This window comes from Rhamphochromis sp. 'chilingali', assembly GCF_963969265.1.
Source record: "Rhamphochromis sp. 'chilingali' genome assembly, chromosome: 9".
NCBI classification, from domain to species: domain Eukaryota; kingdom Metazoa; phylum Chordata; class Actinopteri; order Cichliformes; family Cichlidae; genus Rhamphochromis; species Rhamphochromis sp. 'chilingali'.
The window spans coordinates 12,810,129-12,834,598 of NC_137936.1; the positions used below are offsets into that span (position 1 = coordinate 12,810,129).

At 39.9% G+C, this 24,470-nt stretch overlaps 1 protein-coding gene across 2 annotated transcripts; it reads right to left on the minus strand.

Moving 5' to 3' along the window:
* Positions 1–260: 260 nt before the first annotated feature.
* On the minus strand, positions 261–12,391 carry LOC308402344 (retinol dehydrogenase 11). Of its 2 annotated transcripts, none has more exons than XM_080891101.1 (6): positions 12,176–12,391; positions 4,777–5,016; positions 2,686–2,775; positions 2,452–2,514; positions 1,519–1,628; positions 261–598 (listed from the first exon to the last, which is right to left on the minus strand). In XM_080891101.1, the coding sequence occupies exons 1-6, from the start codon at positions 12,333–12,335 to the stop codon at positions 419–421; spliced, it is 843 nt and encodes a 280-aa protein (XP_080747227.1). In that variant the 5' UTR covers positions 12,336–12,391; the 3' UTR covers positions 261–418. The 2 variants fall into 2 exon arrangements, with proteins under 2 accessions (XP_080747227.1, XP_080747226.1); XM_080891100.1 differs by having other exon boundaries at positions 267–598; positions 2,326–2,514; positions 12,176–12,386.
* Between the last annotated feature and the right edge of the window lie 12,079 nt (positions 12,392–24,470).

The window sequence follows — 24,470 nt, forward strand, 5'->3', positions numbered from 1 at the left end:
TGTGAAAGCATTTTGGCTTGTTGGCCACAGGGTGTCAGCCTCTTTCCCAGGAGAAACTGATTTCTCTCAGACCTCAAGGAAATTCATAACCCTTTATAGCATGATGGTTACACAGACGTAATGCATATTCTGAAAAATCATTCAAGCTATTTAGCAATGATCCCAAGGGACACAGACACAACTTGTAAGATTTCACTAAATGTTCCTTTAAAAAGAAAGAATTGCACTGAGTGGTCACTGTTGGGTAAACTTTATTAATAAAAATACAGTTATTTAAAGAAAATGTGCATGCAAATTACTTAAGGCAAAATAGTAAAAATCAGACATTGTGGTGGCAGAATTGCATAGGCAGTAGGTGCAGTGTGAATGACTTTGGAATTTGACCCCTCTTGTTATCAAACCCTCCCAGCTAGTGGTTTCAGAGCTTTGATGTCAGTCTTTCGCAGAATTCAAAGTCCTTGACCGCGAGGGCAGCATCCCGAGCTAAAGGGATAGGCAGAGTCAGGGAACAGTCGCTATCAACATACTTTCCGGTTACACCCTCCAGCTCCTCTGCTACAGCACAATAGATTGTGCTCACTGCCCCTGCTTCTGGTGACTGAAAGGGAGATTAGGAAAGGTGGAGAGGAAACATGAAAATTAAGGTCAACAAACATCCTTAGAGCTACAAATATGCAGCTGGAAAACATGTAATCCCAGCCCTGTTTTGTGCCTAGTTAGAGCCAGTTGTTGAGCACTGGATGACACCACAGATACAAGTCACAGATGAATAACTTTCCCTTACAATATATTGTAAGGTAATGTTAGGGGGTGCAAGTATATAATAATTCTGCCTCTACACACCACCACAGTGAATGCTAAGTCAATGTCCGACTGAAGTATTAATTCAAGGGGGTGAAAATCCTTGGACATTACCAAATGCACCAAATACTGCACTGGGTAGGCTCTTTAGAAGTTTTCTGGCAAAGCCGCATTTGGCCTTGCTAAAAGCTACCAGTGGTTTGTATTGTGCTGTAAACGTTCTGTATTTCCATTCCAGGTGTCTCTTGATTGTAGACTTTGACAATGATAGGAAAATGTAAAAGTCTGCACTTCAATCACTTCAGTTGTTTAATATGAAATCTATTTTGGCGATTGAGAGAGGTAAAGTTACAAAATTGGTGTCACTGTTCAAAAAGTTGTGGACCTAACTGTAGTTTTCTTTTCCCACTTTGCAGCAGATTATCCCATGTTTAAAATGTCAATATAAATGCGAGAACAGATGTATACATCTGAGAGACAAGGCTAAAAATGAAAGAGATGAGGATACAACCACAAGGGGAAAAAAGCAAAGAATAAGAACAAAGGATTCCTAAGATTCCTACAGCAGGAAAGCTTCATTTTATACTTAACCACAGATATGTGAAATGTTTTAGCGCTTGAACTTGTTATTCTAGTTTTAGCAGTTTGGTTTGTGCCATCATTGAAACAGTCTGGATTTGGTATCTTATTTTAGTTTGGTTGCCTGTTTCAACTTACCTTGAAAAAGAAAAACCCAATAAGGTTGAAAATCCAACGGACCCAAAACGAATAGTGTCTCATTACTTCTGTCATCACAATACCGGGGTGGACGGAGTTTGCAGTTACATCTATGTAATGATAAAAGTACAACAAAAAACAACACTGAGACGGTCACTGAAAAGGTAAGCACTGAGGGTTTGATAGGATGTTGAGAAATTAATTTTATCCTAAGTATTAGAGGCTGGAGTGGGTGAAGCAGATGGAGCTGGCCTGTTTTTGATGGTACAAACTGAAGTTCACAGTTTGTCCACACACTCCCACAGCCTCACAGGATGTAACATTCTGTAATGAAATAACATCATCCAACAAGCCACCGTTCAGCCTCTAATGATTGCTAGAGATTGACTTTCAGCATGATGCAAAAACTGAAAATGAAAGTTTAATACTTTCTAGAATCTAGAATCTCTCAGTATTTTACCAGCATATTTTATGAATATTCAAGGCCAGTTTCATCTTTCAGATTTCTTAGAAAAACAGACAAACTACTGTATAATGTATGGGGCAAACAATACAAATACAGAGAGGAGCAGGAAGCCCAACAAACAAGGGTCCTATGAGAATAACTTTTAAAGACTGATCATCATCAGAGTGCATTATTATTTAAATCACATAAAGCCATGGCTTATGTGTATTTTTAAATCTGAATGTGATCATCATCCATCTTTTGTTACTGCTTCTTATTTTGTCATTTATTTTCTTTCAGTGCTCTTCCAATGGCAGAGATCCCTCCTGTACATTCATAATATTTGCTTTCCTGTAGCCTACCTGTGCCTTTTAGTCTGCGTGCTAGCTCGTTGGTACAGATGATATTGTGCAGCTTAGTGTTGTTGTAGACTTGATCCATGAAATAGCTCAGGTTCTTGCCGTGAAAATGAGAAAAGTCCACTTTACCCCTCTTGTGGTTGACTGAGCTGACGCTGATGATACGGGATGGAGACGAACTCTTCATCAGGTCTGGAAAGAATATGAAACACGTTGTGGCAGCAAGGATACGATGAGAAGGGGAGACACCAAAAAAATGGCAGATATTTAGGATGACCTGACAATTGCAGGCAGTAGTGTATTATGCATTTCGTTTTCTCAACACAGTACATCCCCTGTGTTAAATAGACCCCACAGTCTTACCCAGCAGCAGGTTGGTGAGAAGAAAAGGTCCCAGGTGGTTAGTAGCAAAAGATTCCTCAAATCCATCTTTGGTTATGTTCCTTGGTAAACCTGATTGATAAAAAGTTAAATCCCTAGAATTAAAAGTTGATCTAAAAGTTGACATCATAAATCAGACTAGGTTTTCTAAGGTTGATGTTTAACACAAGGCTAGCACACCGTGTACCACTCTCTGGTACTCTGTGTGGTGTTTTAGTACAAGACAACTTCAGAAAGTTGGAACACTGCTTACATAATGCAATGATTTACAAATCTCCACTTTGTTTGGCAATGGAACATAGAACATAGTGGTGCTAAAAAGAAACAGATGAAGGAACATGATAACATGAACGGGAATAAAAATAGCATCTTAAAGAGGCAGAGGTTCTCAGAAGTAAAGATGGGAAGTGTTGAAAATATTTGGCATATCATGAAATTAGCAGCTAGAATACTTTATCAGACAAGAATGGGACAACAATCCTTGCCAAAAAGTCTAGCAGCTCCGCAGTTTGATGCATTCGATGTCCCCAGACATTTACAGACTGTTGTTAAAAGAAGAGTGGATGGTAACACCCCCCCCATACTTTAAATGTTTACGTGTTCTATCTTCTAAAATAAAATATTGGTTTATGAGATTTGCAAATCATTGCACTCTGTTTTATTTACATTTTACGCAGCATTCCAACTTTTTCAGAATTGTACTTGTAAATATTTGCGTTGCTGCCCTGCAAAGTCTGCCATACAAATTCGAGATCGGAGATGTCAAATTGATTTTAGATCGTGGGACACATATGTGCCACTTTAATCGTAAGCGACCATCAAAACTCCCCTTTATGTCAGTGTAAAGTAGTTCAACTGCACATTTAATCTCTGAAATATGGCAATATAAGATAAAGATGTGCTAATTAAACAGCGTGTCTCAGTTTGCTTTACATAAAAAAAAGAAATCCTACTGTAGTAAAAGAAAGAAATCTGTAGAGTTGTAATGTAAAGTAATGTGTAAAATTACAGAAAAAGTTCTGGTAGCCCATTGTCTAAACTGTCCAGTAATTATAAAGCAGAAAGTTTTTGTTAATTCACAGACATTTGTCATATTTTATTTATCTATTTATCTATTTTACTGCGGACACACAAAATTGTATAGCTGTGAAAAAGAAACAGGAGCTTTTCTGTGGTTTATTGTTTATCTATTACTTTATTACTTTGGTGTGGTATGAATGGCTGTGGATGAGATCTGTATAAATGTGTCAAATTGATGAAAATACAGTTTAGGTGCAAAATATATGCCATCCTTCAAATTTTCCAAAGACGTCCAGCAGACCTGGTTGGAGTCTTTATTAGGCTGATTTTGGCTTCCGGGCCTTATGTTTGGCACCCTGTTCTAGATTGTTTAGCTATTGCGAAGCGTTGCTTTCTGTATCCAGTCACGACAATGATCCATTTGTTTAGGCCCCTGATTTCTGTGTGCATCTCCTCAATCCCTGCTGTCATGCTAGATGAAACTGTTGTTCAATGATTCACTCACTAAACAAAAAAACCCAAACAGACATGTTTTTGTGTGTTTTTGTTTTTGTTGTTATGCATATTAGAGCTGGCTTTTAATTTTCGACAAATTAAATTGAATATAGTCCCTGGCCAGCTGATGTGTTTTACATTAGAACAAGCCTTGCTTGCTGTTTGCTCGCCAACTTTAGTAGAACTGCATTTTCATTGATAATTTATAATAGCTAGCTTTTTTTGCTACATCTCACAACATTGTGTGTTAGATTACTATTTTAACACAAAATGTCCAAATGAAACGCTCAAATTGTCTCAAATTCTTCCAGGTTTGACCTTGTGATGTACAACAGTGTTGCTTTTATCTTGTAAAAATGTTGCCATTAATCTTTAGAATTTAGATTTTTTTTCCATATTTGAATATATTTTCCCCAAACAGTTTCAAATAAAATAAGAAATGTAATTCATTTGCCTATTTCTAGTTTGTGTGTATGTGCTCATCTTCATTTAGTTATGAGCAGTGAGCGTGATTTGGTGGTTGTGTTGAAATCCTCGGACCGGCTCTGCTTGTATCACCTGATACTCCAGCATTGTTGACGAGGATGTGCAGCGCCTTCTCCTCTTTAAGAATCCTCTCAGCAAATGCTCGGACAGAGTCCATACTGGAAAGGTCCACCAGACGCAGATGTACATCCAAGTTTCCTGTTTTTTCCCTAATTTCGTTAAGTGCTGCTGTGCCCCTTGCCTCACTCCGACAAGCCAAGATAACACGAGCCCCACGACGTGCAAAGTCCAGGGCAATGAACTTTCCAATCCCTAGCAGAGTGGAACAAAACAAAACATTACTTGTTGAAATATGCTTAAATAACAGATTAATCAAAAGACAGATTTACATAAGGTCTAAAACCTAAAACAAACGTTATGATTTTATTCTAAGTTTAAGCAGTTTTCACATTATCTGGGCATTTGTTCTGTGTTTTCTTGCATTTGCTTGCAGATATGCAGCTTAAGCAGAGTGAAGCAGATCTTTATTGCTCAGAAACTGTGACATGTTTTATACACACATATATGTATGCATATCGCATATTAGTGGTTTTAAAACATATACCCAAATAGGCGAAGACCCGAATCTTTCTAAAAAAAAAAAAAAAAAAGCGAGGATGAACGTGAGGACAAACTACTAAAAGATAGTTGTTCTTATCTCACTCACTGAGGGAAGGTTAACTGATATCATGAAATGATGCAATCTTTAAACGGTTCTCCATTACAACCAAACCCCTTTAACATTTAGAACTGAAAGGAAAATATTTCCTCTCCTAAACCTTAGAGGGAAACAGTTTTATTTGAGAGCATCATGTCAGGTTTTTGTTGCAACTAAATTCAACTTTATTATTTCTATAGTGCCATTTCACAACAACAGTCATCTCAAGGCAATTTGAACTGATCCTGGAGTGTCGAAAGAATCCCCAACAATAACACAACCACCTCCGAGCAAGAAGTTGGCAACAGTGGGAAGGAAAAACCTTGTTTTATTATTAACCAGGTTCTGAGAGCTAGCTGCTGCATCACGTTGAGGGTGAAAGGAAAGAGGAGAGAGCAGAGAGAAATAGCTAAAAGGTAAACCATGGAAGAGGAGGTTATAGAGTTCAAGGTCGCCTGATCAAGCCCTAACGATAAACTTTCTCAAATGCAAACTTGCAATTGGTTTCACAGTAGAGGTCTTTAAGACCTGCAATTTGCATCCATTATCAATTTGTGTAATTCTACACAAATTGATGTAGTAATTCTACATTACTACACAAATTCTACTCTTTATTAAGAGAACATTACAGGACAATTACATTTCACAGTTTAGAATTCCCAATTAGTGTAAATCAGCATAAAAGAAACTAGGCTTCTAACACTAATGCTAATCCTGTCACGATCCTGGATCATAGACCCAGAGTTTTGTGGACTTTGTTGGGTCATTTATTGTTATATTTGATTTTCATGCATTTGGATTTTTTAGTTTGTAGCTTCTGTTCATTTCCATTTGAATTCTTGTTAGCGTCGTTTTAGTGTAGTTGCTTATGTGATTCCCCCCCCCCCAGCTTTCTTCCCCCCATGTCATTCTATGTCAAGTCTTAGTGTCACATCTGTCTATTTCAGTGATGGCGTCCTATTTTATTTTGGTAACTGGTTGTGCTCTTTGTCTTTTTATACATAATTAATTCAAGCTGTTTCACATTCCCCACCTGTTTCCCATGACAACCCTCAATGTGTCTTCGTATAAACAGTGCCACATGTGTTTCACTATATTGCCTGGATACTGTTACTATGTAAATGGGACATTTTAGTTTCTATTCTGGGTTTTTGTTCAGACGATCTTCAACTGAGATATGTGGCTTGCGTTTTGTTTTAGATTTGGTCTTTGCATTCTGCATTTTGGGTCTTCGCTTTACACACTCTAAATCACGTTTTAATCAAGTCCCAATTCTTACGGTTTCCCACAACTCCCACTTTCCACGAACGTCTGGTTGGTGGATGACTTTGATGTTCCGGTCAGGAACTGTGGAGCTGAATTATCTCTTCTTTTGCTGGATGATCCACTGCAGCTTATGGGCAAACTTGTTTTATTAAGCAACATTTTTTTTGTCATCTTCATGCACATGTTATCATCTGGGATAATTTACAAACGGGCCTCAATTTCGACACCACATATGCTGAACACGTGTGCTGAGAGGATTTTTAAAAAGGTACACACTCAGTGAGATATCTTCCTTTGAAGTCATTTAAATTAGCAGCAAGGAAAACTTCAGAAAGACAAATCTAAACCACAAACACTTCCACATTTCCACTAATTGTCATTTGCTTTCAATTATCCATCATAGAGAGTGTATCAGCATAGCAGACACACACACACACACACACACACACACACACACACACACACACACACACACACACACACACACACACACACACACACACACACACACGGGAGAGACTTCTTTGCTAGCTCCATAGTTACGTTGTGTGGAATCAGTTTGTTTAAATTTAATTAAACACACTTTAGTCAGAAATATGTTGCTAAGTTTTTTTATTAAATAAGTCATAAGCAACGCTACATCAGGTAATAATTGTCATCAGTAACTTTGATTTAGAGACTCCTATAATGACCAAAATTACAAAAACCACAAATAATACAGTGAGTCTTTCCCACTGTGTCTGATTGTTTATCTGACAGTCCGGTGTTAGTACCTTCACTGCACTGAACTAAATATTCTACCTCAGTCTTTTATTGTGGTCACAGTAGCATTCGAGCATTCCAAAGAGCTACGAAAGCACCTTTAACAGTGGCGTTGTCTTTGGGTCACTTTGTAAGTGCAAATTCAGAGTAAAACTGTTGGACAGGCTCAATAAGCAGGTTATTTATAACACATCTCCCAGTTCACAAAGCGAGTATTACTGTTTTCAGTGCTTTCACTTATTCCCACGCTCTTATTCCCGCATAACTGGAAAATGTGTTTTAATTCCTCAGAAGCTGGAAGATGGGTGTTTAAGTATACACATATTTGTATATTTATATACACAGAGATAATCCAGTGTGTTAGACTGAAATGGTTGCAGTCTTTTCTGTGTTTCTACTCTCTTTCTACTTTGAAAGTGTTCTATTGTGTTTCTTTGACTGTATTCTAAAAAACCCCCAAAACATATTTGGGTAATGGTAAAAAATGAGGCTGTTGATAATCAGACATTTCCCAGAATTTTTTAGCTCTTTGTGGAATAATCTTGTTGTTGCACACATACACATTTATGCCTGACAGACTGTGCTGAATTTGGCATTTTTTTGCATCCATTTAACCAAAGAAATGGTAACAGATTATATGGCTCCTAGTAACAAAGTGGATAAAGTTACAATTTAACCCTCATCCTACTGAAATATTTAACAGGCATAGACTACCAACTGCATAAACTTCCTTGGGACATCAGAATAAATTACCTTAAGAACAATAGCAAATAATATATAATAGTGTTTTCTTTTAAAATGACTGTACTCCCCTTGATACTGTGTGATGCTTTAGTTTAACATCCATGCCAAACATTAAGTGAAGAAATCCATCTTAAGACTGCGTAGGGATATGGATACTTTTGACTGAGGTCCTCAGGGACCCCATGATATTTGTATTTTTTTAAAAACACAGGAAACAGTGATGTGATCACTCCAGACTGACAAAGTCATAAAACATTTGGACGTGTCATGGCCTCTGGGTTACTGATCCAGGATTTTGAACTCAAAACACAATGCCCTGGGGCAATGACCCAGGGCATTGTGTTTTTATTCCCTCGTGTTTCCAAATTCTGTGTTAGGGTCCTACTCTTGCCACAAGGCTATACATCAAGCCCTAGAATGACAGGAAAAACAACTGTGATATAATGACAAAAAACCCCAACAAAAAACAAAACAAAACAGAAAGAAAAACCAAAGAAACTGAAAGGGTCTTTTTGACATTTGTACAAACAATTGCAGAACCAAAGAGTAAGCAACCATGCTCACCATGAATGTTCAGGGTGCTTACTCAAATCTTTGGCTCTCGGAGGAGGCAGACGCACTTTTTCTCCTCTCCCTTATCTTCCCTGCTAGTTCTTATGTCCTTGTCTAGTCTCGTGTCTTTTTTTGTATTACTTTCCCTGGAACACTCTCTCACAGTCTGTGTCTAAAACCTAAAAGAGAATTATGGATTTGATCAACTGGTCTCTGAATGCTATTGACACCCTTTAACGAGAAGTCTGGGCTCGGGAGAACCCGAGTGCCCTGGATGGACTTTCCCTGCCGGATACACGATGGACGGGTGGCAGAGGATCGTGTGCCTGGCGGGACTGTCGATCGAGGACGCTGAAGATATCTACCTATTTGGAACCATGATAACAGGGTTCTTGCTGATCGGAGCTGGCTTGGCCCTGGCTTATCGGAGAATTAAGAGAGCGGAACCGGCTGTTCAAATCCCCACAAGGCTGCCCGCTGGGATTGGAACGACAGGTGCGACTTCTCAGAAAGGGCTCACTGAAGGCAGCATGGTTAAGAGCTTGGAGGCGCTTACGACTGCAGTGAATGCTCAGAATAACACCTTTGAGCGTATGTATGTTGGATTACATCAGGAAAGAATCAACTCAGAACAACATCTCTGGGCGGAAGCTGGATTACACCTCGGATCAGTTGGCTGCGGTCGTGAGGTCTCAGAATCTGCTATGTGAGCAAAAAAGAGTGACAAGACCACAGAATCGACGGCTAATAACATCACGGAGAAGCTCGCAGCTATTAACGGGAGATTGAGAGACCAGTGTCGGAGTGTTAAAAACAGTTTGAAATTCTCAATTACCATCATAATGCGGCTACCCCTTCGGTACATTTCAATGCACATTCCAATTTTTTTTTCCTCACTACCTGGCCTGACCTGTCTCCCCAATGTGATGTTTGTATTGTATGTACGGTCGGCAAGGTCTGTCATCTCGGTTGTGGGCAAAAGATCTCATCTCATCATCATCTCAAATATTAGGTGATGTGCTGGGCATGAAAATCCAAAGCATCAAACATTTTGACGGCACATAAAAGGTGTGTAGCTAACATTGAATGTCTCCTTCCTAATCATTGTTGCCTCTACCTCCTACATTTTTACTATACTGGTTTTAGTGCTTCTCCTATTCTCTAAACAACTCTGTTACCTTTAGATTTAACCCTTCTTTGGCCCTGGGACCATTTTTGTACATTTTAGTTTTTCAGTTACAAGCCATTTGCACTGTGTTGAATGGAATATAGCCAAATTCTCTAAAAAAAAGTTTGGCATAATTTCATTTCAAAATTCAAGTCTGACTTCCTTAAATTAGCTTCAGTGGCTAAGCTAACAATACACATCCTCTTAGAGCCCTGGGGACCATTTTTGGCCCATTGACTTCCATTATAAACGCTATTTTTCACTGCAGAATTATTACCGTTAATGTCTTGGTGATTACTCATGTCTCCGTCTCGTTTTGGTCTATGAGCCTTAGAGTTGTAATTTTTTTATTTGTCCACCGGGTGGCGCCCTTGCTCCACATTTGATCCCTGCTGGAAAACAGCGGGCTGCTTGGATAGACCTGCGGGAAACGAAGCCTCATTTCCGGCGTGCAGCAGCGGCTTCGCCCGCTGATCGGGCGGGACCATTTTTCGGTCCCTAGGACCGTTAGAGGGTGCTTTTTTTTTTTTTTTAGTCAACAGGAAATGACGTATTTGTTGTCACGTGGTATCGGACGTGTGGGCTGGAAAAAGCAGTCCCCGGTGATCGTGCCCCGGTGATCGTCGCGACTTACCCCGGCAACATGCACTTATTTCGGCCTAGAGGAGGAGCATTTGCCGCCTGGAGACCATTTTCTGGTCCTGAAAAAAATAAATAAAAGGCGATCGAAATGACTGTTGGTGCCAATCTTTAGTCCATCTAAAGGCCTAATTATAATAACAATTGAATATTACCTCAAATGTTTTTTTTGGAAAATATTCAAGTTTTATGTTTTTTGGGGCAAAAAAGCAGTGCGCTCATGTGACGAAACCGGGATATAAAGGGTTAAAATCCGCGAAATGTAATTAAAACTTGACATGAATATTTCAAGGAGAAGTAGGTCTAAAAGATTGGCTAATTTAAAGTGGAATAAAATATTAATATATAAATTTTTTATAGCACTTTTTTGGGCGTGGTCGATTAGGACCGATAGTGTGTGCAATGAAATGCGCTCCTGCAAAAAAAATAAAAGGCGATCGAAATGACTGTTGGTGCCAATCTTTGCTCCATCTAAAGGCCTAATTATAATAACAAACAAATATTACTTCAAATGTTTTTTTTGGAAAATATTTAGTTTTTTGTTTTTTGGGGCTAAAAAAACAGGGCGCTCATGTAATAAAACTGGGATTTAAAGGGTTAAAACAATGAAAATATAATTAAAACTTTATATGAATATTTCAGGGAGAAGTAGTTTTAAAAGACTGACCAATTTAAAGTGGAAAAAAATATGAATATATAATCTTTTTATTGCACTTTTGGGGCGGGACCATTTTTGGTCCCCAGGGCTCTAAAGGGATGCATTTTTAAGGGTCAGCGAAGGTTAATAAAGGCGCAAGAACTCATAGGTTAGATTGTTAGTCTTTGAATAAATGTTTAATGTAGGTGAAATTTTTGATGACACTTTGTTGAACACCCTTTGATCTGGAGTAATAAAAGGAATTTTTTGATTTTTTTTTTTTTAACTTCCAAGTAAACAATTAACATGCTTCAAGGTCACCTTATCTATATTAGTGCAGCACTGCAACTCCCGAAGAATGAGATTTAGCATTTTAGGTTTAGAATGACTTTAAAATAGATGCATATAGATAGATGCATAGATCATGGTACTGGTCATGATGAACAGCAATGGGAACTATATTCTAAGACCACAAAAACCTCCTAATAACTTTAAACAGCAGGGATACTGAATGCACACATGTAAGTGTCTGAGAGCTGAGAGGAATGAAAGCTGGAGTTAGAACCACTCCATTTTACCACAGAGTTTTGCCTCGATTTACGTCGCGGTCATGCAGAATCTTTGACAGATTTTTACACGATCTTATCAAAGCATCAAAGCATGTCGGCCGCTTTTCAGTGTAATATTTTTTTTTTGAAGTGCAACAAATACAGCCTCTCTTCATGTTCTTGCTGCTACCTTGTTATTTCCTGTAATTCCTGCAAATGAGACCCTCAATTTAGTGATGACACACCCTGGGATCACAATTGGTGGATAACCCTTCATAGCCATGGAATGTGAAGCCCCCCCCCCACACACACACAAAATAAATAAAAAAATAAGAATAAAATAACCCCCAAGCCCCCCAAACAAACAAACAAACAACAAAAAGACCTCAAGAATTCAGAATTTTAACAGCAAAATTCGCCTGCAGCTCTGTGTTAGTGGCTCTTAATATTCAACCAACCAGTATTGGCTCCCGTCACTATGGCAGTCTTCCCTGTCAGCCGCACGGCGCAGGCTTGTGGATTCCAGCGGTTTCGCATCTGCAGGCGCACAACAGCAGCCAGTAGCGCCGTCGAAACAGCCCAGAATGGGTGATAGAAGAAACCCAGCCAAGCCATCATCCTGCCGATGAGTCTAACGTCCGCGGGAAAGAAATAGACTGCTTTCCCTCCTCTCACCGCTTTAAGTAGGCGTGTTATGATTCAACTATCCAAGCACGTGGTTTAATCTTATATCGGAAGATGAGTTGTTTTGTTTTTTCTTCCTTGCACTGTATAGCTTTTGTTATCGTCTCTCTATAAACTTTGGAGATTTGTAAGAGGAGAAAAAGCCGTCAGGTTTAGTCTGCAGAGCTAGCTCGGAAATTACATTTAAACAGACAACCTCTTTATCCATATTCAAACCATCTGGGCTGGTGAACAATGGAAGTGTTCATTTATTCAAATTAAGCTTGATTTTTTGGAGCCCTGATCGACATGGAGTGGGGATCTCACCAGTTTGCAGAATAAGAGACAAGTAAGCAAAAGTTCAAGCATATGGATGTAATTGCTCTACCAGATGCAGTTTTAATGGAACACATTCAAGCTGAACACATGGTCCTATCCATAGCTCTTCCATATGTTCCATGAGCTCACATCAGTGAGAACAAATACATGACCCACTTTAAATCATACACATTTGGCATCAGGGACGTGCAGAGAGGTTTAAAGGGGCGGGTGCTCAAAGTTAAAAAGGGGCACATTGAACCATGCTGAATAACAACAACACACATTCATCAAGAATCTAATATGGGAAGGGCAGGGCTGTGTTGATCTGAGACTGTAGACATTAAAAAGTCCACAGGAGAGATGGTAGCTGATTAAACAAGTGTCATGAGATAATAACAAAATGCAAAGATTGGTGACAGCGCTTGGAACCATAAGGCAACGAAAAACTGTGACATAAACTCGGCTCTGCCTGTGAATCACTCTTTGCTTCTCTTCTTCCTTCCTTCCCATCATTTCATATATCACTCTCCACTTGCTGTCTATCTGAGAACAAGGCACAACTTGCTATTGCAATAAACTATAATCTAATTATCCACACCTAACAACTCTTGCACTTAATCTATAATAAAATGATGACAGAAAAATGTTATAGCCCTGCCTTTAGTAGCCTCATACAGCTCCTACTGTTTCCTCCTCATGTCCTTACCAGCCATGTCTGCACAATGTTATATCATGAGTAATAATTTAAAAAAATCTATATACATAAAACACACACATGCACGCACAGTGACATTTTAGACCTTCTTCAGAATACTGTATATACTATGGGCATCCTTACATTATTATTTATTACTAGAGCTACAATAATAAAGCAATGAGGAGGGGGAAGTAATAAATATGAAATAATGTATTTATGATGATTCCATTTGTTTCACTATCCACTCTGTGCAGGGCAAAGCTTATTACATTTTTAAACTGTAGAGATACAATCTTTTGTCTTATTTAAAATATAAATCTAATATGTATAATATAAATCTTCTTAATGTATGTTCTTTAAAATACAGCGTGTGTTTTTTAATATATTATAATTATAATTATTATTATGTGGACATGCATATTAGATCGTTTTTTAGTGAAATATAATCCCTCCAGAAAGGCAGGAAATGCCCAGAAACTTACTTTAAAACTAAATATGTTCCCTAAAACGGTGACAGAGCTACAGACCCATGACAGCCTTACACAGGTAGCCAGCAGCTGTGACCAGCACTACTTGTGCAGTTAATAAAAGGACAGGTAATGTTTGTCGCGCTGTTGCACACACAGCATGCTCGTTTGTTTCAGTTCGTCAGTTGCAACAAGACAGCTTACCAACGTGTACGTAATAAGCTAATACTCCTGTGTGCTACACACTACAGTGTGCGCTGTACACCTACTTACTGGGTTTGTCGCATCAGTCTGTGTCTCTGAGTTAACTTGTGTTTCTCCTACAGCTCCGGACCGCAAAAAATGCGCGTGCTCTTTGTGAGCTCGTTCCCGGCTCGTAACCAGCGCGTTCTGCCGTCGAGGGCGATCATTGGTTAAATGTGATCATGTGACTGATGCAAGCCAGATCCTTTTATTTAGCAAAACTATGATTAATAGTTAAATATTATTGTTGAGGGGCACAGACAGGACTCCGCACGCACACACACATAAAAAAATAATAAATAAATAAAAAAAATTTAAAAGTTGCCTCAACAAAAGGGCACTTTGGGCACTCATCAGGAAAGGGGCGGGTGCTCAAGCCCCTCTAGCCCCCCCCTCTGCACGTCCCTGTTTGGCATTAGGTAGTGTGAGATTATTCTCTTGTCATATGTTATCTTATACACTGAACAAAAATATAAACGCAACACTTTTGTTTTTGCTCCCATTCCCCATGGGATGGACGTAGAGACCTAAAATTCATTCCAGATACACAATATAACCATCCCTCCCAAACAGTGGTCACAAATCAGTCCAAATGTGTGGTAGTGGGCACATCTGCTATATTGAGATAATCCATCCCACCTCACAGGTGTGCCACATCAGGATGCTGATCTGACATCATGAGTAGTGCACAGGTGTACCTCAGACTGCCCACAACAAAAGGCCACCCTGGAATGTGCAGTTTTGTCTCACAGCAAAATGCCACAGATGCCACAAGCAATGAGGGAGCGTGAAATTGGCATGCTGACAGCAGGAATGTCAACCAGATCTGTCGCCCGTGCATTGAATGTTCATTTCTCAACCATAAGCCGTCTCCACAGGCGTTTCAGAGAATATGGCAGCACATCCAACCGGCCTCACAACCGCAGACCTCTTGTAACCACACCAGCCCAGGACCTCCACATCCAGCAGGTTCACCTCCAAGATCGTCTGAGACCAGCCACCCAGACAGCTGCTGGAACAATTGGTTTGCACAACCAAACAATTTCTGCACAAACTGTCAGAAACCGTCTCAGGGACGCTCAACTGCATGCCCGTCGTCCTCATCGGGGTCTTGACCTGACTCCAGCTCGTCGCCGTAACAGACTTGTGTGGGCAAATGCTCACATTCGATGGCGTCTGGCACGTTGGAGAGGTGTGCGCTTCACGGATGAATCATGGTTCACATTGTTCAGGGCAGATGGCAGCTGAGAATGTCCCAGTTCTTGCATGGCCAGCATACTCACCGGACATGTCACCCATTGAGCATGTTCGGGATGTGCTTGACCGGCGTATACGACAGCGTGTACCAGTTCCCACGATTATCCAACAACCTCGCACAGCCATTGAAGTGGAGTGGACCAACATTCCACAGGCCACAATTGACAATCTGATAGACTCCATGCGACGATGTGTTGCACTGCATGAGGCAAATGGTGGTCACACCAGATACTGACCGGTTCTGGGTCCACAGACCCCCAATAGCGCAAAAAAATGCACATTCCAGGGTGGCCTTTTGTTGTGGGCAGTCTGAGGTACACCTGTGCACTACTCATGATGTCAGATCAGCATCCTGATGTGGCACACCTGTGAGGTGGGATGGATTATCTCAATATAGCAGATGTGCCCACTACCACACATTTGGACTGATTTGTGACCACTGTTTGGGAGGGATGGTTATATTGTGTATCTGGAATGAATTTTAGGTCTCTACGTCCATCCCATGGGGAATGGGAGCAGTAACAAAAGTGTTGCGTTTATATTTTTGTTCAGTGTATCTGTAGTTAAAGTAGTTGAATTATGTTAACTGCTGTAGGTCATATAATATCCTTTAGTCTAGATTGTGTGCTGTGTATGTAGCTTAGTTTCCATTATATTTTTGGGTTAAAAGAATGTGACCATTTTTGGATTTGTTAGAAAGGTGTACATTACCCTGTACCCTTGATCTGCTGTGAAGGTGTTACACTGTTTCTTGACATGTCAAACTGAAGAGAATGTTGTGTGCAGAGGACCTTGTGCCGATAATAGAAGAAACAGACCACATTCCATACCCCCACCTTTACAGAGAGCAGAAAAATAAGGAGCCGAGGTCATAACTTAGGCCCCGTGTGAGACAAAGAATGTGAATGTTCAGGCTTTTACAACTAGGTGGGGGCCACTAAAGGCTATAAGAGCTTGAGTAACCCTCCACCAGTTTGAGATTTGCTGTGACCCTCTTCATGCATGTCTCCCCATCCGGATGGCTTGTGCTCATAAGTGTTGAATTGTATGGGAATAAAGAATTGTTGATTGAGCATTATACACCGAGTATTGTCTTTCCTTCAGCCCAAAGATTAAAAGAATTGGGAGATCTTAACAGTAGGTACACTTTCTCTTTAACAAGTTGTTTTGGGTCATTGCAAAGATGGTCCCAGACAAATATTTTAATTATGATTTTGCAGGAACTGAACCAACATAGGGATGCAAGGTCATTCAACTGCAGGGCTGTCAAATTCCTTTTACATCTTGGTGGGCCTCATACAGCCCACTTTGATATTAAGCATACCGAACCAGTGAAACTTAATTTTTTTTAATTGAATTGAATTTTTTTTTATTTCAGTCAACAACAACAACAGATTATAATTTTACATAAAAGTACTCAAACAGTAACCGAAAAAGGAATAGGCTGAAGCCTTATGGCTCAAGGTTCAAGGTTCTTTATTTGTCACATGCATAGTTATACACAGTGTTGGGGAGTAACGGAATACATGTACCGCCGTTACGTATTTAAAATACAAAAATGAGTAACTGTATTCCGTTACAGTTACCGTTTAAACAGGTGGTATTCAGAATACAGTTACTTTGTTGAAATAAATGGATTACACTGCGGTACTTTCCTGTTTCATTTTGTCGCGGGTCAGGACTGTTTGGGTTTTGTTTGACAGCTACGTTCTGTTGTTCCAGGCGGCAGCGTTACGGTTGCCATGGTTACAGGGCAACGCTCTCTCTCTCTCTCTGCGACTGCGTGTTTCCTGGGTGAGAGAGCGCCTTTTCGTTGTTGTTGTTGTGCTAAGCTAACAGGCAGAATGCTACAAGCATAGCTCTAAAGAATGTAGCATCATGGACAGTGTAGTCCGTGTTTCAGGGAGAATGGACTGCCATACACGTTATGGGTCTGTGAGCGCGAGGAGGGAGAAAAAGGGGAGCGGAAAGGTACGAGTTGTCATCGAGCAAAAACGGGAGCTGGAAGCATGTAAATATAATAATAACCACTTCAGCCAAGAAGAGTGCCTGACGAGCCCAGTTGTAAGTAAGCTATTAAGACTCGACTGTACACCGTGTTCGTGTTTTCCTCCGAAAACAATAAGTTCTGTTGGAGCAGCCTTTCAACGCCTCTCTCTGTCTCTCGCAAGAAAAGTTGACCCACACAACAAAGTAAAGCTATTTTTCGGCTACGAGCCGACAGGGACCCCACCGTATTAGTCAGAGGTCCCTTTACTACAGTTCGGAGTCGCGGACCTTGAGTAATAGTAATAAATCACACAGCAATAGTACATTCACGTTGTTGTAAAAAGAATGATAATATATTAAGTAATCCAAAGTATTCAGAATACGTTACTGTCATTGAGTAACGTAACGGAATACGTTACAGAATACATTTTGGGGCATGTATTCTGTATTCTGTAATGGAATACATTTTAAAAGTAACCTTCCCAACACTGGTTATACAAGTATAACACACAGTGAAATGTAGCCTGACACTGTGTGTTATACGGCTTATACTTCTCCTATCCCTTACCCCCATAGAAATAATCAAATCTTTAACCAAGAAAATAAATAGCATTGATAAATAAGTTGTATAACAGTTTGAAAAGAAATCAATGATAAATCAAGAAATTAAAGCAACACAAATTTTTTTTAACAAACCAAATTTCTATAACCTTGTATAATACTAATTTTTTTTTAGATATACAAATTTTATTCATTATCAAGAATAGCATAAAACATAACAACCAAACAGAAAAGAAAAAAACCCCAAAAAACCCACATCCACACACACACACACACACACACACACACACACACACACACACACACACACACACACACACACAAAACATATTTTCACTCAATTACCCACAGATATAGAAAGAGAAAAAGATAAACTCCAAGAATGAATTGTCCTTTACACTTACTTCCTATTTAACTGAGAGCATCTTAATCGCAACCACCCCCCCTCAACAGTTGGGACAAATCATTTGGCAAATAAGAAAGCAAAGGGGACCAAACATTGAGAAAGAGACCCTCATTTCCTCCTAAATTAGCAGCAGTTCTTTCATGAGGAATAACTTTAAATAATTCTCTGTACCACAACGTCACAGAGGGAGGTTTATCTTTAACCCAATTAATGAGAATACATTTCCTAGCTACCAGCAATAGTTTGTCACATAATTTGCGCTGCAAGTGATTCAATGTTACTTCTTTTGAGGGTAGTAAGTGCGGAAGTGAGAGGCTTGTGAAATGGGACGGTATACGCATAGTCGCGCTGTTCAGGTTGCCTAGCAACCATGATACTAACCGCGAGACACGTTACACACAGCTTTGTTTGACAGAAATGAAGGAGAAAAATGTTCTGTTGGTCATTCATTTTTGTCATGACATCACTTTGATTAGTTGAGTATCTGAGGCTGAGACCACGGGACTGTAAAACATGATTGTTGGGCTTCATTTCTGTGCTGAACAGTCATTTAAGATTAGTTAGTAAATAACAATTAGTTAATGTTGTTTATGAGACTAAAGTCAACTCACTGTGGCAATGTAAATATAATATGGCCAATATTATAGTATTGTCAGATTACTATGAGATATAAAAAAAACCCCACCCAGCACGCCCCTGTGGGCGGTTTATCCTTCAAGCTCGGGTCCTCTACCAGAGGCCTGGGAGCTTGAGGGTCCTGCGTAGTATCTTAGCTGTTCCCAGGACTGCGCTCTTCTGGACAGAGATCTCCGATGTTGTTCCCGGGATCTGCTGGAGCCACTCGCCTAGCTTGGGAGTCACCGCACCTAGTGCTCCGATTACCATGGGGACCACCGTTACCTTCACCCTCCACATCCTCTCGAGCTCTTCTCTGAGCCCTTGGTATTTCTCCAGCTTCTCGTGTTCCCACATGTTTTTTTCACTACAAATTGATACACCCTGACAGACCTGTAATTCATATTGATAATTTATTTCAATTCTGCAAAGTTTTATGATTTTACAAGCTTTTCTAATATGGACCTCAGATTCTTGTTAACAGTCCATGGCAGAAATACATACAAGTACACAGCCTGATGAAGCAGACAGAAGCAGTACCTCTGATTGGTTCAGCATTTTCACCTCTTATCACCACAAATCTGAGCCTCTTCTGCTGTTTTCCTTAGAATTTTAAGCTTTTCAGCAGAAATTCTGCTGATTGAACTCTTTTGAGCAGAAATTCTGCTAATTGAACTCTTTTCAGCAGAAATTCTGCTGATTGAACTCTAATCAGCAACTCTTTTCAGCAGAAATTCTGCTGATTCATCTCTTTTCTGCAAAGTTTTCAGCCTTTTCACCTCTTATCAGCACAAATCTCAGCTGTTTTCAGAAAAAACTATTTTGAGCAGAAATTCTGCTGATTGAACTCTTTTCAGCAAAATTTTCAGTTTTTTCTGCTGTTTTCAGAAAAAACTCTTTTCAGCAGAAATTCTTCTGATTAACCTCTTTTCTGCAAAATTTTTAGCCTTTTCACCTCTTATCAGCACAATTCTAAGCAGCTTCTGCTAATTTCACCAGAATTGTCAGTCTCTCCACCTCGTCTTTGTGAGAATGAGTTTGGTGCAGTGAGGTGAGTCGCTGCCGTTAGACCAGAAGGGCCAGGTTCAAATCCTGCTCAGGGCAATGTTTTTTGTTTTTTCAACTTTTTCAGCTTTTTTCAGCCGACATCTTCAGCGTTAAGGCATCCACACAGCATTTTCGCAGGAAATGCAAATTTTTCTAGTATTTAATAGTCGTCTAATATTTGTAGATGAGAAACGATTTTGGATAAAGCCTGTTTGATCAAGGTTTATGAGCAGTGGGAGAATGCCCTCAAGCCTCCTTACTAATAGCTTGGAGAGTAATTTAGCATCGACATTAATGAGACTGATCGGTCTGTATGATTCACACCTATCTGGACATTTATTTTTCTTTAGAATTAACAAAATATTAGCCTGTCTGAGTGTTGGGGGCAACTGTTCATTCTTAAAAGAGTCTTAAAACATATCAGTCAATGGTCCTGCAAGAAGGTGACTTAGTTTTTTATAAAACTCTGGGCAGAAACCATCAGGCCCTGGTACTTTTCCTCCTTTAAGGGAGTTAATAGCAAGTCGCACTTCCTCCTGTGTCACAGGGTTATTTAACTCTTTCCTGTGACTTTCTGATAACGATACAACAGGCACCTTCTCTAGAAATTCCCGCATCTTCCCATCTGTATTACTACACTCTGATGAGTATAAGTGTATATAAAACTGCTTCATAATTTGATTAATATCCGTTGTTTTATAATGCTTAACATGTTTATTATCAAACAGTGATTGTATAACGTTTGTATCTGTCCTGCCTTTGGCTATTTTTGCTAAGAGACAGCCAGGTTTATTCCCAGATTCATATAATTTATGCTTAGCAAAGAAAATTGCTGCCTTTGCTCTTTTAGTCAGTAATTGATTTAAAGCTGAGCGGGCTGCTTCTAACTTCTTAAGTATAGTTTTGGACCTGGAGATTTTAAACTGCACTTCTAGTTTTTGTATTATGTGCTCTAAATCGAGTTGTTCTTTCATTGACGCCTTTTTCTGCGCTATAGTGTATGAGATAATACTACCCCTAAGATAGGCTTTAGCAGTTTCCCACAATAAAGATGGGCTTACATCTTCCGTTTTATTAGTGGTCATAAAAACATTCAACTCTTTAGTGATATACTCAATAAATAAGGGGTTACTCAATAAATGAGGATTCATCCTCCATCGGCGGGAAGTTGGCTCAAAATAAGGTGGGTGAACATTTATACTTACTACTGAATGATCAGATAATGGACAAGACCTTATTGAGCACTCTTCCATCCTATCCAATACCGTCCTGGATGACGGGAACAAATCTATTCTTGAGAAACTCTGGTGGGGGCAAGAAAAAAAGGTGAAGTCCCTATCTGTGGGGTGAGCTACTCGCCAGGAATCAAAAATTTCTAGATCAGAACAGAACTCTTTCAGTCTAATGCTTCTTGGTGACAATTCACTCCCTGGTGGAGATTTATCAACCCTAAGATCAGGAACACAATTAAAATCACCTCCCAACACCAAATATGGGGAAGCTATGGCTGAAACATGGGTTAAGAGATTGGGGGGGAAAAAAAGAGACATCTTCTGAATTTGGACCATAAACACATCCTATAGAAACAGATTCTCTAAATAGGAAACCAGATATAAGAATGTAGCATCCTTCCTTATCTTTTATGACTTTTTCTATGGTTAGAGGCAACTTGCTATGGATAAGGATGACTACTCCTCTGCCTTTTGTGTTATATGATGAGTAAAAAACTTGGCCAACCCAATTTCATTTTAGTTTTGAGTGTTCCAAATCATTTAAATGAGTTTCTGAAAGTAAGGCAATTTGTGTTTTTTCCTTTTTCAAGAATGAAAGAAGTTTTTGTCTTTTAACAACATTATTCAGCCCTTTAACATTTAAAGAAATTATTTTAAGGTCAGTCATATCAGCTCAATCTCTTTTGTTATAGTTTCTTTCCCCCCTCTATTATAACATGATGTGTGGGAAACCATTTCTCGGAGTGCGCTACTGCAATTAAGCAAACAGATGTTTCCATAGAAGGGAATGCGGGTAATTTTAGATACATTATATAGACACAAACATGAAAAAATAAATAAACAAACAACAGAAACAATAACCACGCATATTAATGATAAAAAAAGGGAAAAAAAACAACCCCTAAAATCCCCCTTCCCTCCCCCCCAAAAAACGATCCTACGATCCATCAAAAAAGAAAACTTGGTCTCGTGAAACCGAGCAAAAGTCACTGACAGAGAGGCAAAAAGGGAAAAAAAAGAAAAGAAACAAAACTTCCTGTCCAAACTCCCGCATGCCACCGAGAGAACCTCATTTATATTTCTGAGTTAAACATGTTTTACTTTATAAAGTTTGTAAGAAAAAACAAATAAGAAGGGACGGGACAGTTAAATCATTCCTTAATAAGTGTACAACTTCCAGTTCCAATATACCTTAACATGGACTGGGTATCCTTAAATTAAGAGTATGTATAATATTTAAGTGCCGTAATAGAGCTAATCATATTCAATCAATTGCTGTCGGTGTTCAATTTAACTCAAATTGTTCAAAAAAGCAAGAGCATCTTCAGATTTACGGAAGAAGTAATTGTTTCCTCCGTGAGAAAAGTTAAGTGTAGCAGGATAACGCATATAAAAGCGCATATTTTTCTGGATACGTTTTTGGCACACTCCGTTAAACGCACGTCGCATCTCTTTTACTCCGGTTGCCAAATCTTGTCGAATATGAATGATCTGTCCATCATAAGTCAGGGGGCCATTATCTTTAGCTGCAGTGAGGATCCTAATCTTGTCTACCGGATTATGCACCTTAATAATCATTGCACGAGGGTGATTAGGTCTTGATAATCCAATGGACCGATGGGCTCTGTCGATTTTGATTTTCCCCTGTTTAGTTTGAATACTCAACAAAGTCGGTAGCCAGCCTTCGAGGAATTTCACCGGTTCACGACCTTCAGTGCCTTCCTTTAAATTCAGAATTACAATGTTGTCTCTTCGGCTCCGGCCCTCCAAGTCTAGACATTTTTCCATAAGAGTATTCACTTTAGTCTCCATATCAGCCAGTCTAGTTTCCATACCTGACAGCGAGTCTTCTGCAGTCGAAATGCGATTCTCCGTGTCAGAGATCCGTTGAGAATTTAATTCCAGTTGTGCCGATATACTTTTTAGTGATAATGAGAGCTCGTCGAATTTATTCTCCATCATAGTAGATATTTTGTCCACGACTGTCTTTGATATTTCCGCAGCGAGCGCGTCGGTGTCCGGTGTACTTGGAGTGGTAGCTGTGCTCGTCGACATACCCTCTTTCGCTTCTGATTCTTCAGGGGATTTGTTGGATGCAGATTTTGCAGCTCTTGTAGGAGGCATTTTAACAGACTCTTGTTTAAAGTTTTTATCCCTCAAGGTTGTACAGAACGTATCGATAATAAAGCAGGATATGCTCAGTGGCGGCGGGAGCTCAGGAAAGACCTCCGCTCAGTCTGACACCATAAAAATTATAATACAAATTTTTAAAATCTTCCTGAAGAATGACAAAGAAAAACACATCTTCAGTTCATCATTAAGTCCATTCCATAATTTCACTCCCAAAACTGACACACATCTATACTTAACATTGGTTCTCACTTTAGGCATTTCATGTCATGGCCTGGGTCTAGGGACCCAGGGCTCATGTATTTTCAGTATATGTTTATATTTTCCGTGTGTTGTTTTGGTTTGCTCTCCGTTTCTCCATGTGTCTCCGTGTGAGCTTCCGGAGGTGTGGGTTCGCTGAGGAGACTGCGAACCTGGAAGTGTTTCTGCTCCAGAGACAGCCACACCTGCCGCTCGTCGTCCTCTGCCAGCTGCAGCAGATTACGCTCGTCAAGGGAACGGCATTTAAGACTGCAGCTGAGCTGAGGCCGACGCTGGATCCTTGAGTCAGAACTCGAATCTGGAGCGGAGTGTGTTTCTAAGTCACGGTGTGGGAATTGGAGTTTTTTTGGAGTCGCCACCTTTCTCTTTTACGGACATCTGCACTGTGTGGGATTCAGGGAGAATCACCACGGGACCACAGTGCTGGGATTTTGTATATAGTTGTGTGTTTTTCACCTCCTGTAAATAAATCCACTGTCCTTCGCTAAGAGTCTCGCGTTTTGGGCCCTACTTTCATTGCCACTCCACGGTCTGCCATCGCAGCCCGTGACAGAAGGATCCAGCCATCATGGGCCCAGCGGACACAGGGACCGTCTCACAGGAGGAGTTGCTTGCCCAGCTCTGGAGTTACTGTCGGAGCATGCTCCAGAGGGCAGATCCTCATCAGAGACACTTACAGGTCGTATTTTTTGATTACTTCCTATCATCAATCACCTTATCTGTGAGCTTTTTGGACATTAAGAGACTAATTTTGATTATAACCACGCTGAGGGAAAGTTCCTGTTTTGAGCTGTTTGGTGTGGGCTGTCCGGGCGAGGAGGATGTGGCAACCTCCCTGGGAGCCCTTGCTGCCTATTTCTTTTT